Source organism: Pristiophorus japonicus, chromosome 2, assembly GCF_044704955.1.
Source record: "Pristiophorus japonicus isolate sPriJap1 chromosome 2, sPriJap1.hap1, whole genome shotgun sequence".
Lineage (NCBI taxonomy): Eukaryota > Metazoa > Chordata > Chondrichthyes > Pristiophoridae > Pristiophorus > Pristiophorus japonicus.
The window spans coordinates 317,404,700-317,421,388 of NC_091978.1; the positions used below are offsets into that span (position 1 = coordinate 317,404,700).

Consider the following 16,689-nt stretch of genomic DNA (forward strand, 5'->3'; position numbering starts at 1 on the left):
GATCTGTCCACATTTTGAAACATTATATAAGTACTTGAAAACATTATCCCTTTTTATTCTAATGCACTCGGGTATGTTGATGTGAACCTGCATGTCTTTGAAGCTTAAAAGCAGTCACAGGTATACAAGGTTGGGTATACAAGGTTCTATTATTAATTGGCAGATGTGTGGGAGGAAGAGATGAAAAATTACTTTTATCCGTAAGAAATATATCCACAGTATTAACTATGTATGTGTTGTGTGGGTTTCTGATTCCATAGGCTTTTCACCAACTATTAAAGGTCAGCTTCTCCATGTGGATGCAACTAGTAGCATGCTGTATCGAACTCTGTTGGAGGCAGAAATGTTAGCTGTGAGTTTTTGTTTTAACATTTTTTGAAAGCCATGTTTAGGATAAGAACTAGACTTTCAAAGTTGCTTGTTATTGAGACAAAGTTGATTGAACATTAAAACGGGTAAATAAATTCGAGGTTTGCATGCTTACATATCATAGCCAAAACTTGAATTCCTTGTTTGTTTGTCTTACTGTGTGTCTTTAATTTGTTAGAAACATAGAAAAATAGGTGCAGGAGTAGACCATTCGGCCCTTCTAGCCTGCACCACCATTCAATGAGTTCATGGCTGAGCATGCAACTTCAGTACCCCCTTCCTGCTTTCTCGCCATACCCCTTGTTCCCCCTAGTAGTAAGGACTTCATCTAACTCCCTTTTGAATATATTTAGTGAATTGGCCTCAACTACTTTCTGTGGTAGAGAATTCCACAGGTTCACCACTCTCTGGGTGAAGAAGTTTCTCTTCATCTCGGTCCTAAATGGCTTACCCCTTATCCTTAGACTGTGACCCCTGGTTCTGGACTTCCCCAACATTGGGAATATTCTTCCTGCATCTAACCTGTCTAAACCCGTCAGAATTTTAAATGTTTCTATGAGGTCCCCTCTCATTCTTCTGAACTCCAGTGAATACGAGCCCAGTTGATCCAGTCTTTCTTGATGGGTCAGTCCCACCATCCGGGAATCAGTCTGGTGAACCTTCGCTGCACTCCCTCAATAGCAAGAATGTCCTTCCTCAAGTTAGGAGACCAAAGCTGTACACAATACTCCAGGTGTGGCCTCACCAAGACCCTGTACAACTGTAGCAACACCTCCCTGCCCCTGTACTCAAATTCCAGCATGTTCTATTTTTTAGTTGTATAAAATTATGTAAATGAGTATTATTCAGGGTGCGAAACTGGCGAGACAAAATATAACTCAGCCGTTTACCGTTACAACATGCATGCAGTGGTGTGATTCACTGGATTACATTGCTCGTCAATGGAGTATGCAAGCTCTCAAAAATGCAAAACTTGTACTAGTAAATTTATGTACCTGATTCTCATTGAGTTTCCTGATCTCAGCTGGGCTGATAGGGTTCCATAACTGGCAAAATCTGGCAAGGAATTTCTCCATTCGTAGTTCACTTTTAAAAAATAAAATGTTTCTTCACTGCATGTGTATATGTGTGTATGAGAGGGAAAAAAAGCAGGAAAGAGGAGCTGTTGAAAAATGTGTGTTCACTAACATGATTGAAGGAGCTTTTTTTGGAGAAGGCACTGAGCCCTGACAGTTTGAGGACACTTTTCAGCAGATAACACCTTTAACCAGGTGTCTTGTCATTTCATTTGTGTGTACTTCATTTATTTTCTTCACTCCTTGTCACTGTTGACATAACTCTTTCAAACCAGACCTACTGTCATTGTTCTTGGGAAAAAAAGCACTTGAAAACAAAACTTACCAAAAAAAAGCATGCTTGGCATCTTGAACTAAAACCGAATGCTGGAAACACACAGGTTCAGTTCTGAAGAAGGGTCCCCTGCACTACCTTCCTTCCACTGCTCTGCTCTGAAGAAGGGTCCCCACCCAAAATGTGAGCATGTTTATTCTCGCCGCTGTGTTTCCAGCATTTTCTGTTTTTGATAAACCTAACTATAGTTTTCATTAAACTTTTTCTTTGTTTGAGTTGAAACTGAATTTTTATCCTGTTTGCTCGCCATTCATCATTTTCTGACTAAGGATACAGCTCCTAGTTGTCAGGACTTATGTTCTTGAGTTTTGATTAAATTAGCAAGGCCATTTGGTAGGTGGCAGGGACTATCACCTTATTCCTCCAGAAGAGAGATAATCTGTCCTATGCTTTGGCAGCAGAGTGTTAGGGCCCTGATGTTGCATTGAGGTCAGACATTAAATGTTTCAATTAGAAATGCAGAAAGGAGGGAGAAGCTATGACCTACAAATTTGCCTGCGCAGCGCCCATTATTTGGGTGCTAACCTGCTGACTAAGCCCCCAATCTGGAGGGCAGGAAGCATGCCACCTGCTATATTGATGAAGGAAAAAAAATGTCCTGAAACAGGCATTAGTCTCTTGGCATATACAAATAAGGGGCCTAATGCCTATTTGAGGAACACTCTGCGATTGATTTGCCCAAAGGCAGCTGGCACTGGCATTAAAACCAGACTGTGGGATTGCCTACGACCAAAAAGATACGTTTTTTAAATGTACTCAGCTGAATGTGTTGACAGGAGGAGCAGGATCACTTCTGCTCGCACCGCCCCACCTCCGATCGTCTCTGCTTGTCCGCACCCGCTGGCCGCCACTCACCCAACTCCCGATCATCTTGATGGTGTTGAGCTTCTTGAGTGTTGTTGGAGCTGCACTTGTCCAGGCAAGTGGAGAGTATTCCACCACACTCCTGACTTGTGACATTGTAGATTGTGAAAAGGCTTCGGGGATTCAGGAGGTGAGACACTCGCCACAAAATAACCAGTCTCTGACATGCTCATGCAGCCACAGTATTTATGTGGCTGGTCCAGTTGGGTTTCTGGTCAATCTGCAATGATCCCAAGGATGTTGATGGTGGAGGATATGATGATGGTACTGCCGTTGAATGTCCAGGGGGAGCTGGTTGGATACTCTCTTGTTGGAGATGGTCATTGCCTGGCTCTTGAGTGGCATGAATGTTACTTGCCACTTATCAGCCCAAGCCTGAATGTTGTCCAGGACTTGCTGCATGTGGGCATGGATTGCTTCATTATCTGAGGAGTTGCGAACGTTGTTATGTATGTGTACCTAACCTTTGTGTAAGACTTGCCACTAGGGGGCACACCTGTGGGAGACCTATGGGTCACCTGTGTGAGCAGGTATAAAAGGCTGGTATACCATGCTGCTGCCTCACTTTGGAGTTATATTAAAGAGACCAAGGTCACAATGGTTTGAGCTTACAACACAGTCTCGTGGAGTTATTCTGAACTTAACAAACGGAACACTGCATTCATCAGCGAACATCCCACTTCTAACCTTACGATGGATGGAGGGAGTCATTGTTGAAGCAGCTGAAGATGGTTTGGCCTAGGACACTGCCCTGAGGAATTCCTGCAGTAATGTCCTGGAACTGAGTTGATTGTCCTCCAACAATCTTCCTTTGTGCTTGGTATGACTCCAGCCAGTGGAAAGTTTTTCCCTGATTCCCATTGACTTCAGCTTTATTAGTACTCCATGATGTCACACTCGGTCAAGTGCTGCCTTGATGTCAACATCGAAACATAGAAAATAGGTGCAGGAGTAGGCCATTCGGCCCTTCGAGCCTGCACCGCCATTCAATAAGATCATGGCTGATCATTCAACTTCAGTACCCCATTCCTGCTTTCTCTCCATACCCCTTGATCACTTTAGCCATAAGGGTCATATCTAACTTCCTCTTGAATATATCCAATGAGCTGGCATCAACAACTCTCTGCGGCAGGGAATTCCACAGGTTAACAACTCTGAGTGAAGAAGTTTCTCCTCATCTCAGTCCTAAATGGCCTACCCCTTATCCTAAGACTATGTCCCCTGGTTTTGGACTTCCCCCAATATCAGGAACATTCTTCCCGCATCTAACCTGTCCAGTCCCGTCAGAATCTTACACGCTTCTATGAGATCCCCTCTCATCCTTCTAAACTCCAGTGAATAAAGACCCAGTTGATTCAGTTTCTCCTCATAGGACAGTCCAGCCATCCCTGGAATCAGTCTGGTAAATCTTCACTGCACTCCCTCAATAGCAAGAACGTCCTTCCTCAGATTAGGAAACCAAAACTGAACACAATATTCCAGGTGAGGCCTCACGAAGGCCCTGTACAATGGCAGTAAGACATCCCTGCTCCTATACTCAAATCCCCTAGCTATGAAGGCCAACATACCATTTGCCTTCTTCACTGCCTGCTGTACCTGCATGCCAACTTTCAATGACTGATGAACCATGACAACCAGGTCTTGTTGCACCTCCCCTTTTCCTAATCTGCCATTCAGATAATAATCTGCCTTCCTGTTTTTGCCACCAAAGTCAAAGGCAGTCACTCTCCCCTCACCTCTGAAATTTGACTCTTTGTCTATGTTTGGGTCATTGCTGTACCTCATAGTTTAAACTGGTTAACATCACCAAAATAGCAGAAAGAGGAATTTTAGTTGAACGCATTAAGCGCTTATATGGTAGTATCACATGGCATAATTTCAGAGCCATAGTGTTGCTGATGGCAAGAGATCAGAAAGGAATGAAATTTGAAAAAGAATCAACAGAATAGTTTTCCTTGAAGTTAGGAAACCATGATCTATCGCTATAGACTGTACCAGCTTATTGACATAGTCAATTTTTCAGAGCTGACAGCACATCAAAATCACTTGACTGGAAGAGGTGGCAAATTTGCTATCCAAATAATGTTACTTTGAACAGGTATTATTCAGTGTAGTGTGCAGATGGTGTTCGAGAACCTGATAATGCCAGAATTAATATTTTCTGTCCTGGTGCTTTCTTTGGCTGACTGTGTAGAATTTGCTGCACTCAGGATGACCCCTCGCATCAGGGAAATAAATTAAATTGCAAGGAAACTAGAGATACCTTCTGTTGTCCACAAATGGCTTTAATTAATGAAACTATGCCAGTTTTTATCATTCAACTACTAAGATACAATTTAGAGAATCTGGAAGTTATAATGTAGTGTTAATAGTCTGGTTTGGGAATGACGCAAGGATTGGAGCATTCTGAGTTGGCAACACCAAGTTATACTGGTTGGTCTGCATTTCTGAGAATCCAGTGAAGCAGAGCACTGGGTTACATGCTTAAATGCTAGTGAATGCTTAACTAACCAATATCTGGATGTCAGTGAAATTGTCAGAAATGATTCAACTTCCTTGCTGGTTCTTTTCAAACATAAAGGCTTTGAGAAGTTCAGCAAATTGCATGGCAAAGAAAATTGAAGTTTGTAAAGCTCACTTTCTAGTGGTTGCAGTTATACTGTCGCTGGTGCAAAATATAATTGATGTCAAATAGCTTCAGGTCATTAGTACACAGCAGCCAAATGCAAGTTGAGGCTCATTTCACTTAAGTTATACTGCATCTTTGATGTCCTTGCGAAGTAGAAATAATGCAGTACAACAAAAAGAGCAACTTGCATATATAAAAACCTTTAACATCATAAAAGGTCCCAAGGCACTTCACAGGAGCGTTACCAAATCAAATTTGACATCAAACCATGTAGGAGATATTAGGACAGATATTAAGACTTGATCAAAGAGGAAGGTTTTAGGTAAATTTTTAATGGTGAAGTAAGAGGTTTATGGAGGGAATTCCAGTACTTGGGGCCCAGCGGAGATGCGTTACAGGCCAGAATTGGTAGGGCTGAAGGAGGTTACAGAGATGGGGGGGGTGGGGGTAGAGAGATTTGAATACACGGATGAGAATTTTTAATTTGAGGCAATGCAGGACCAGGAGCCAGTGGAGGTCAGTGAGCACTGGGGTGATGGGTAAACATATTGGATATCAAAGGTTATCGTGATTGGGGCCCAGGAGAGGCGCGAGTTCGGAGCCCAGCTGAGGCGAGGGCCCAGGGGCAGCACGTGCCAGCCCACACTGCAATATGTGTGCGCACTAGGTCTGTGTAGCAGAGCAGGTCTCCAGTCGTCTTGGTTAATCCTTGCTACTGGATCAAGACCTAGCTCTGTCAAGCCCGTGTGGTGGATGGTGTGCAACGGTCACCACACGTTAAAAAAAATCCACGCACAGGCATCTTCCACTCTTCAACATGTAGTTCGGGACCTGGAATATTAGATCCTTCATTAAAACACATGTGAACTTTGTGGCATGGAAGCGAGTCATCCTCAACTCGAGGGACCACCTATGATGATGGGTAAACAGGACTTGGTGTGAGTTAGGATATGGGCAGCAAAGTTTTGGATGAGCTGAACTTTATGGATCATGCAAGGTGGGAGGCCGGCATTGGAATCGTCGAGACTGTCGGTAACAAAGGCATGAATGAGGGTTTCAGCAGTCATGGGCTGAAGTATGGGCGGAGACAGACAATATTGTGCCCTATTAATTTTTGAAGCTAACCATATTCTAAAATAAACTTTTCACTACACAGCAAAATCAACTGAAATGTTTAAAGACCTTTTGGTTAGGTAGAGAATTACTTGGCAAATTAGTTTAAGAAACTACTGCAGATCCTCTTTAAAAAGATCAGGTAGGAGTGTTGAGTGCTTTACTTTTAATAGTAGTCTCTACTGTATAAGTTTTATAAATAAGGGTACAGAACTGAAGACTGAAGAACTAATAAATTTGTATAAAACATTGGTTAGACCATGGAGTACAGTTTTGGGTGCCAGATTATAGAAAGGACGTGAACGCCATAGGATTTGCTTAGCATAGATCCACCAGGGTGATACTAGAGATGGGAAATATATTTACAAGGTGAGGCTTGAGATATTGGGACTATTCCCATTGGAGCAGAAAAGAGTAGGAGGAAATGTAATTAAAATGATGATGAGTTTAGATAAAATGTAAAGGGGAAGATTTTCCTTTGATTGGGGAGTTAGTAATGAGGGGTCATCAATTTAAAACCCTCACTGAAAGTGAGGCGAGAGATCAGGAGAAATTTGTTTCCTGGAACCGTTATTCGAGCATGGCATGCTTTGCCCCAATGGGTGGTTGAGGCCAAGACCATTGCATCTTTTAAAGGAAAATTGGATAAATAATTGAAGCAGAGGTAGGGGCAGAGCACTGGAGGAAAAAGCAGGGCAGTGATATTACTTTTAGATTGCCCCACAAAGAGCTGACAGAGACACAATGGGCAGACTGACCATCTGTGCACGAAACTTCTTTGGTTCCACCAATTTCTGATCATTGTAATTTAATTTGACATTATTCATCATGAGTACCTTTTTTAATTCAGTGCATTACAAATTAGCGTTGATGTACTAATCAAATAGTATTGGAACTACTGTAATACAAAGTTCAGTTTGTGTTTTATCTCACTAATTCTGGAGAAGTTTTCTGCTCTACATTAATGGAGACCTTAAAATTTTTTCTTTTAGTTTCATCTCAATGCCATCTATCAAAGGATATGGAATATGCCTCAAGAGTGGCAGTGTGAAATTGAAGTGTACAAGGCAACATACCATTTTATCTTTGCCCAGAAGAACTTCTTTACTGGCAAGTGTTTGTGAATTGGTTAAAAGTATTGAAATTACAGTTAATATTCACTCTTACTGATATCTGTTAAAACTGTGTTGGGATGTGTGTATTCTACATACATGCGGGTCAATCTCCGAGAGTATTGTGCATGGAGAGTCCAAATCAAGTGCAGTTTTTGAAGCGAGGTTAGAGGCCAGGAAATATTTGGAACTAGAGTGCAGACTTAATTTAGTCCCCATTTTAAAGCCATGCGCTCTGCATTATAAATTAATATGTCCATGGAACTACTGTGTAAACTTGTAATGCTCTAATTATACTCTACTGCCATGGTGGCATTGTAGCACAGAAGAGGATATAGTCCCAGCATGACGAGTTTACTTCGCTGATTTCTATAGCGCATTTAAATGTAAGATTTTTAATGTTACTCGTTGATTTCCCGTGGCATTGCACATGTTGAGTCAAGACCAAGTGCAATCTTCAAGTGAAGTTAGTTGAAGGGTGGAGGAATAATTTAACTGGCGCAAAGTCCTAATTGTGTCTCTTTTTAAAGTCATACATACTGTCATTATTTTTGGATAATACTTTGATTTGATATTTGTAGTAAAATGGCTGCCATGAGCCTCGGTTCCCTTTCATCTCTCACCCTCAAATCAAAAGTGGGGATTTGGGGTGAAAGGGGTCTGAGGCTCATGGGAGCCATTTCAAATTAACCCCCCCCCCCCCCCCCCCCACAGAAAGGCCATCCTCAATGTCTACTTTATATTACTAATCAATTTAGTTATTCAATATGTTAACCAGGATATTGTGTAGTTAGCAACATGCGATTAAACCTAGACAGATAAATTAATGATCAATGCTGGAAGCAGGTCAGGCAGCATCTGTGGAGAGAGAAACCGAGTTAACGCTTCAGGTCAGTGACCTTTCGTCACAACATTGTGTCAGTTCTGACAAAAGGTCATTGACCTGAAAAATTAATTGTTTCTCGCTCCACAGATGCTGCCTGACCTGCTGAGTATTTATAGCATTTTCTGTTTTTATATATTATATATGTAATTACCCCAGTTAGTCCCACAGCTAGGGTGTAATTCTAAACCCTTTGTTCTGGCAAAGCAACAGATTATCGAAGTCTGTTGTTTACAATAAAAAGATGATTTTCATAAGTGAGATAGCGATCTGAAACTTGAATCTGCTCAAATGTACGATGTCTGCGATAGGAAACCTGTATTTCACCACTAGCCTCTAATTGTTGCATCAAGCACTGGACATTGCACATGATGCTCAACATGTTCCCCTGATTCTTTTGTACACCAGAAAATACTCAGGCATAGAGGTTAAAACTAATGGATTTGTCGGTTGAATAATACATAGAAACACTAAGATCCTGAGAGTATAGTACTTAACAATAAAAATATAATTACTCCACAAGGGGTTAGAATTCCCATTTTGAATGTACTTCTTGCAGCTTGATAAGCAACAGGATATTTGGATCAAATTCTTTGTAGTTCTTCACAATGTGATGTTATATACAAAATATGCAAATTTCCAATACACCCAGAGTTTAGATCACCAATCAGTACGAAAGACAAAAATCTGTGCTGTGATTTTACGCTATGGGAATTCTCTTATTTTATTGCTTGCTTTTTCAATCAACTCGTGCACCTTTTGAGATTGGGTGTTAATGTCTATATAGTACCTAGTATTACGTAGTATTTACAGCACCGAAACAGGTCATTTGGCCAACAGGTTCATGCCGGTGTTTATGCTCCACACAAGCCTCCTCCCAGGCTTCTTCACCTAACACCATCAACATATCTTCTATTCCTTTTTCACTTGTGTTTATCTTAACTTCCCCTTAAATGCATCTATGCTATTTGCCTCAACTACACCTTGTAGCGAGTTCTACATTAGAACCACTCTGGGTAAAGAATTTCCTCCTGAATTCCTTACTGAATTTATTTGTGACTATCTTATATTTATGGCTCCTAGTTCTGATCTTCCCCGCAAGAGGAAACATCTTCTCAATGTCGACCCTATAAAACACTTTCATAATCATAAAGACCTCTATCAGGTTAACCCTCAGTCTTCTCTTTTCTAGAGAAAAGATGCCCAGGTTGTTCAATCTTTCCTGATGGGCATAACCTCTCAGTTCTGGTATCATTCTAGTAAAAAAAAAATGTTGGTCCTTCTGCAGTGACTCTATATCCCTTTTAATAAGGAGACAGAACAGTTTGCCATACTCCCGTGTGGTTTAACCAAAGTTCTATACAAGTTTAGCATAACTTCTCTGCTTTTCAATTCTATCCTCCTGGAAATGAACTCCAGTGCTCCGTTTGCTTTTTTTTGTGGCCTTATTACCTGCTCCGTGACTTTTAGTGATTTGTGTATCTGTACTCCCAGATCCCTGTCTTTCTACCCCATTTAGACACTTATTTTCCAAGTAGTATGTGGCCTCCTTATTCTTACTACCAAAATGTACCACTCCACACTTATCACATTGAAGTTAATTTGCCAATTCTAACCACATTCTGCAAATTTATTAATGTCTTCCTGTATTTTGTCACAGCCCTCCTCCTGTATGAACTTCACCCCCCAATTTGGTGTTGTCCGCAAATTTTGAAATGGTACTTCCGATTCCAGAGTCCAAATCATTTATGTAAATGAGGAACATGATTGGTCCCAGCACGGATTCTTGTGGAATACAACTTTCCACCTTCTGCCAGTCTGAGTAACTACCTTTAAGCCCTATTTTCTGTTTTGTAGCCAGCGTTGTATCCAATCTGTTACTTGTTCCCTCACTCCCCATACTCTGACCTTAGTTGTGAGTCTACTATGTGGTACCTTATCAAGGGCCTTTTAAAAATCCAAATATATTGCGTCTACTGCATTACACTTGTCTACCAATGTTTTCTCTTATTTTCTTTTGGGTGCGTGGCCCATTGACATTGCAAAACTTTACATTGAATAAGCCAGCTCCCAAGGAGCATGTGGGTAGGATAGGGGCAATGATGACCAGAGTGTGACAGGAAGGAACAGAGCATATAAACATAAGAGTGCATCAGAAAGTGGGGTACGAGTAGGGAAAAATGGTAAAAAGACAAAATTAAAAGCTCTTTATCTGACTGCATGCAGCGTTCGCAACAAGATAGATGAGTTGACGGCACAAATAGAAATAATTGGGTATGATCTGATGGCCATTACAGAGACGTGGTTGCAAGGTGACCAAGGCTGGGAACTGAATATTCAGGGGTATTTGCCAATTCGGAAGGATAGTCAGAAAGGAAAAGGTAGTGGGGTAGCTCTGTTAATAAAGGATGAGATCAGTGCAGTAGTGAGAAATGATTGGCTCAGAAGATCACGATGTAGAATCAGTTTGGGTGATCAGAAATAATAAGGGAAAAAAGTCACTGGTGGAAGTAGCCTATAGGCCCCCTAACAGTAGCTAGACTGTAGCACAGAGTATAAATCAAGAAATAATAGAAGTTTGTAAGAAAGGTATGACAGTAATCATGGGTGATTTTAATCATATTGATTGGACAAATCAAATTGGCAAAGGTAGCCTTGAGGAAGAGTTCATTGAGTGTATTCGGGATGGTTTCTTGGAACAATATGTGGTGGAACCAAACAGGGAGCAAACTATTTTAGATCTGATAATGTGTAACGAGACTGGATTAATTAATCTCATAGTAAAGGATCCTCTTGGGAAGAGTGATCATAGCATGGTAGAATTTCAAATTCAGTTTGAGGGTGAGAAATCTAGGTCTCAAACTAGTGTCCTCAACTTAAATAAAGGCGATTATAAAGGTATGAAGGCAGAGTTGGCTAAAGTGGACTGGGAAAATAGATTGAAGCATAAGATGGTAGTTGAGCAGTGGCAGACATTTAAGGAGATATTTCATAACTCAGCAAAGATATATTCCAGTGAGAAAGAAAGACTCTAAGAGAAGGGCGAAGCATCTGTGGCTAACTAAGGAAGTTAAGGATGGTATCAAATTAAAAACAAAGGCATAGAATGTTGTGAAGAATAGTGGAAGGCTAGAGGATTGGGAAATTTTTAGAAACCAGCAAAGGACGACTAAAAAAAATAATAGAGAGAAGATAGTTTGAGAGTAAACTAGCAATAAATATAAAAACAGACAGTAAGAGCTTCTACAGGTATATAAAAAGGAAGAGAGTAGCTAAAGTGAACGTTGGTCTCTTAGAGGATGAGATTGGGGGCTTAATAATGGGAAACGGGGAAATGGCAGAGACTTTGAACATATATTCGGTATCGGTCTTCACATTAGAAGATACTAAAAGTATTCCAAAAATTGATAATCAAGGGGCTATTGGGAGGGGGGTACTTAAAACAATCACTCACTGGAGAAAAAGTACAAGGTAAACTAATGGGACTAAAGGTGAACATGTCCCTTGGACCTGATGGCCTGCATCCTAGGGTCTTAAAAGAAATGGCTGCAGAGACTCTGGAGAGCGCCCAGCAGATTAGAAAACCACAAATGTAACGCCCCTATTTAAGAAAGGAGGGAGACAGAAAGCAGGAAACTATAGACCAGTTAACCTGTCATTGAGAAAATGTTGGAGTACGTTATTAATGAAGTCGTAGCAGGACATTTAGAATATCATAATACAGTCAAGCAGAGTCGGCATGGCTTTATGAAAGGGAAATCATGTTTGACAAATTTGCTGAAGTTCTTTGAGGATGTAACAAGCAGGGTGGATAAAGGGGAACCAGTAGATGTTGTGTATTTAGATTTCCAGAAGGCATTCGATAAGGTGCCACATAAAAAGTTAATGCACAAAATAAGAGCTCACGGGGTTGGGGGTAATATATTAGCATGGATAGTGGATTGATTATCCAACAGAAAACAAAGAGTAGAGATAAATGGGTCATTTTCAGGTTGGCAAACTAACTAGTGGGATGTGCAGGGTTCAGTGCTGGGGCCTCAACTATTTGCAATCTATATTAATGACTTGAATGAAGGGACCAAGTGTAATGTAGCCAAATTTGCTGCTGATACGAGGATGGGAAAGCAAGTTGTGAGGAGGATGCAAAGGTATATAGATAGGCTAAGTAAGTGGGCAAAAATTTGGCAGATGGACTACAATAGGAAAAATAAAAAAGCAAATTATTTAAATGGGGAGAGATTACAAAATGCTGCAGTACAGAGAGATTGGGGGGGTCCTTGTACATGAAACACAAAAAGTTAGCATGCAGGTACAGCAAGTAATTAGGAAGACAAATGAAATGTTGGCCTTTATTGCAAGGGGCCTTTATTGGGCTCAATTTTGGCCACCATTCTGCGCTGTTTTTTTGGTGTATACAGCTTTTTTTTTGAGCAGCCAATAATCTGCAAGTTTGGCCAAAGTTTCTGCATCCGATTTTTTTTTTACTTCTCGATTTTTAGAAGTCACTGGGGACGGAATCTGCTGTGTGCGCCACTTCTGGCTATTTAAGTAAGTTTGGCGAAGTACAATTTTTTTTTCTAAAACGGCGCACTGCACACTTCTGAAAAACCTTCCCTACGCTTAAGGAAATCAACGGCGGAGAGAAGACGCCATTGTTCAGCGGAGCTGAAATCCGGACAGATAGGTGGGGAGTGTGGGTCATTTCGGCCCGGGATAGGTGCAGGCTGGCCCGCTGCCATCCCGGGCCAAAAGGACCCCGCACCGGCTCGCACCTATCCCAGACCGAAAGGATCCCGCACCGGCTCGCACCTATCCCAGACCGAAAGGACCCCGCACCGGCCTGCTGCCATCCCGGGGTGAAAGGACCCCGCACCGGCCTGCTGCCATCCAGGGGTGAAAGGACCCCGCACTGACTCGCTGTCCTCCTGGGCCGAAAGGACTCCACACCAGCACGCTGAGATTAACTAGCTCACCTGGTCAAGGCACTGAAGAATGGATGGAGTCCATGCATATTCATATTAAGTGAGCCTTCAGTAGAGGAGGAGAGAAAATAAGGAGGGGCGGGGTGAAAGAAAGAGAAGTTTGTGTTACAAATCCTGTGGGTTGCTCATATAAGTCAGATAATATACAGGCAGGCCGGTGCGGGGTCCTTTCAGCCTGGGATGGCAGCGGCTTCAGTTTCCAGCCCAGCCTCAGCCCTTTTTCAGTTTCCAGCCTCAGCCCTTCTGAGCGTCCCTCGTTACCCTAGCAACATCAGTTTTTGGCGCAGGCCTTAAGCTCCACCCACAAAGCGTAAGGCCAATCTGTGCCGCTCCAAATTCAAAGCAAAACTTAGATTTTTTTTGCCACATTTGGGCCACTAAAAAATCGTATGTACCTCTTCAACTGCGCCACAAATCACCCATGTGGAAAATTGAGCCCATTGCAAGGGGGATGGAGAATAAAAGTAGGGAAGTCCTGCTGCAAATGTGCAGGGTGTTTGTGATACCACTGGGAGTACTGCGTACAATTTTGGTCGTCTCATTTAAGGAGGGATATTATTGCATTGGAGGTGTTCAGAGAAGGTTCATGGAGTTGATTCCTGAGTCTTATGAAGAAAAGTTAAGCAGGTTGGGCCTATGCTCATTGGAGTTTAGAAGAATGAGAGATGATCTTACTGAAACGTATAATGTTCTGAGGAGGCTTGACAGGGTAGATGCAGAGAGGATGTTTCCTCTTGTGGGGGAATCTAGAACTAGGGATAATAGTTTCAGAATATGGGGTCGCCCATTTAAAATGGAAATGAGGAGGAATTTCTTCTCTGAGCATCATGAATCTTTGGAATTCTCTACCCCCATAGAACTGTGGAGGCTGGGTCATTGAATATATTTAAGGTGGAGATAGACAGATTTTTGAATGATAAGGAAGACGAGGGTTATGGGGAGCGGGCAGGGAAGTGAAGTTGAGGCCAAGATCAGGTCAACTGTGATCTTATTGAGTAGTGGAGCAGGCTCGAAGAGCCAAATGACCTATTGCTGCTCCTATTTCTTATGTTCTTCTGTGGCCGCCTTATTCTTGGTCCAAAATGTACCACTTCACACTTGTACATATTGAAGTTCATTTGCCAATTACGTGCCCATTCTGCAGGTTTGCTAATGTTGCTGTCATACCTTTTCTATTACTTCTTAAAAGAAATCCGTGCTGACTACTCTTGATTATATTTGCAGTTTCCATTTGTTTTTCTATTGCATCTTTGAGTAAAGATTCCATCACTGACGTTAAGTTGATTGGTCTATAGTTCCTGGGACTTGTTCTGTCTCACTTTTTATATATAAGAATTACATTATTTTTCTGCCAGTTCTCTGGCATTTTTGAAAAATTAATCTTTATATATGAAGTCATGCCTCTGCTATATTTTCCCGAACACTTTTAATATACGAGGATGCAATCCTCTCCATGTTCGATGAGTTTATCAGTGATCTTTCCCTTTTCTACCTGAATATCTTTTTTGATCTCTTTTTCTAATGTCAAGTCCACCACGATAGTCTCTTTGTTATTTATGTGTCTGTAGAATACTTTCCTATTTTTTAAATATTCTTTGATAATTTAATCTTGTACTTTCTCTTTGCCTTACAAATTATGTTTTTTTACTTCTTTTCTAATCTTTTCTTATTGTTTTGTCATCCTCTCTATTGTCTATACAAGGTGTAAGCTTTTTTTTCAGTTTCAATTTTGCCCTTATTTCTTTATTCATCCATGGTGTGTTATTACTGGCTAGTTTGTTCTTGCTTTTTAGTGGGATATATTTCTCCTGGACACTCTTGATCACTATTTCAAATGTTTTCCACTGCTGTTCTATTTTTTTGTCAGTAGATTTTTCCACATTTCTACAAACTCATCAGGTGGAGAAATTAAATTTGTCTAGTTCACAGCTTGATAATCTGCATGTTTATAATATTTCACATAGTCTGTTTTTGATGTGCCTTTTTGAAATCATTGCTTTGTCTGATTAGTTTGAATTTGAGTTAACATATGGTGAACATACATGGTGTCCCTCAAACATCCACAACATTGATTTCTTGGCTTGAGCCCAGACACCCAATTTATATTCTTCTAAATTGAATTTGGTGAGGAAAGACTACTTCCATTTGAGCTATTTTGAACGCTCTCTGAAATAAAGACTAATTTCCTTCTTTGTCACAGAATGAAAACTGCTTCTATCCTGATTAACCACCTGCTTTTAACTCTTAACAAACAATTACATGAACTCCTCGATGTAGAGATCCCGAAACCAACTCACCAGTCCTTAATACATATATGCAAATAACAATAGGAAAACAGATGTGACAAATAGATTGCCACATATTCTGGAAAATATCACCATTTTGTGAATCTGTGTTGATTGTACAATAATTTGTATACTGGAAGAAACCAGTCTTTCAGATCAAAAGAGTAGTGCTATGCTATTAATTATATCAGGAAATGAGTCACTTTCATCTTGCTAGCAAATGAAACAATAAATTAAATCTTTGTTAAATATATTAATATTTTATACTGTGCAACAGCAGCTTCCTCCTCCAACACCACCATTCTGAAAAGTCGTCCACTTTTCTGCATTTCATCAGCAGTGATCAGCATTTCTGCCTTATAAAAGAAGCAGGAGAACATGGTGGACATTAGCAATTTCTCTGGACATCCTCAAAACTGCTCCTTGGTGAAAGTACCATTGGGCATGCCTGAGCAGTGCAGGAAGTGACACTGGGGAAGTTTTCCCTTCAACCCATCAACAACCAAAATGTTCACCCTGTATTGTAGACTTTTTTCAGCATGAACATTTCCATCCGTGATTTATGAATAAACAGAATATAGAGCGTTGCTCATGTTATACCGCTATTCAAGATAGGGGAGAGGGATAAATCAGGCCTGTTGGCACATTGGTGGTGGGGAAATTATTGGAACCATTATCAGGGACCAAATAAACTTTCATTTGGAAAGATGAGCCAGCATGGATTTGTTAAACGTAAATCATGTTTGACAAACTTGATTGAACTGTTTGATGATGTAACAGAGAAGGTTGATCAAGGTAATGCAGTAGATAGAATCATAGACTTTTATGGCACATTTGGCCCATTGTGTCTGCGTTGGCCGAAAAATAATTTTCCAGCCCAATCCCGCGTTCCAGCTCTTCGTCCGTAGCCTTGTAGGTTATTACACTTCAAGTGCATATCCAAGTACTTTTTAAATGTAGTAAGGATTTCTGCCTCCACCGCCTTTTCAGGCAGTGAGTTCCAAATCCCCATCACCCTCTGGATGAAAAAAATTCTCCTCAA

The 16,689-nt window shown here is 41.0% G+C and overlaps 1 protein-coding gene across 1 annotated transcript in view; it reads left to right on the top strand.

Annotated features, from left to right (window-relative positions):
- kiaa1109 (KIAA1109 ortholog) overlaps positions 1–16,689 on the top strand; it is a 523,818-nt gene that overhangs the window by 113,625 nt on the left and 393,504 nt on the right. Inside the window, exons 14-15 of the mRNA XM_070862493.1 lie at positions 261–352; positions 7,378–7,495. Coding sequence (XP_070718594.1) covers positions 261–352; positions 7,378–7,495 — 210 coding nt within the window. The remainder of the gene's footprint in view (positions 1–260; positions 353–7,377; positions 7,496–16,689) is intronic.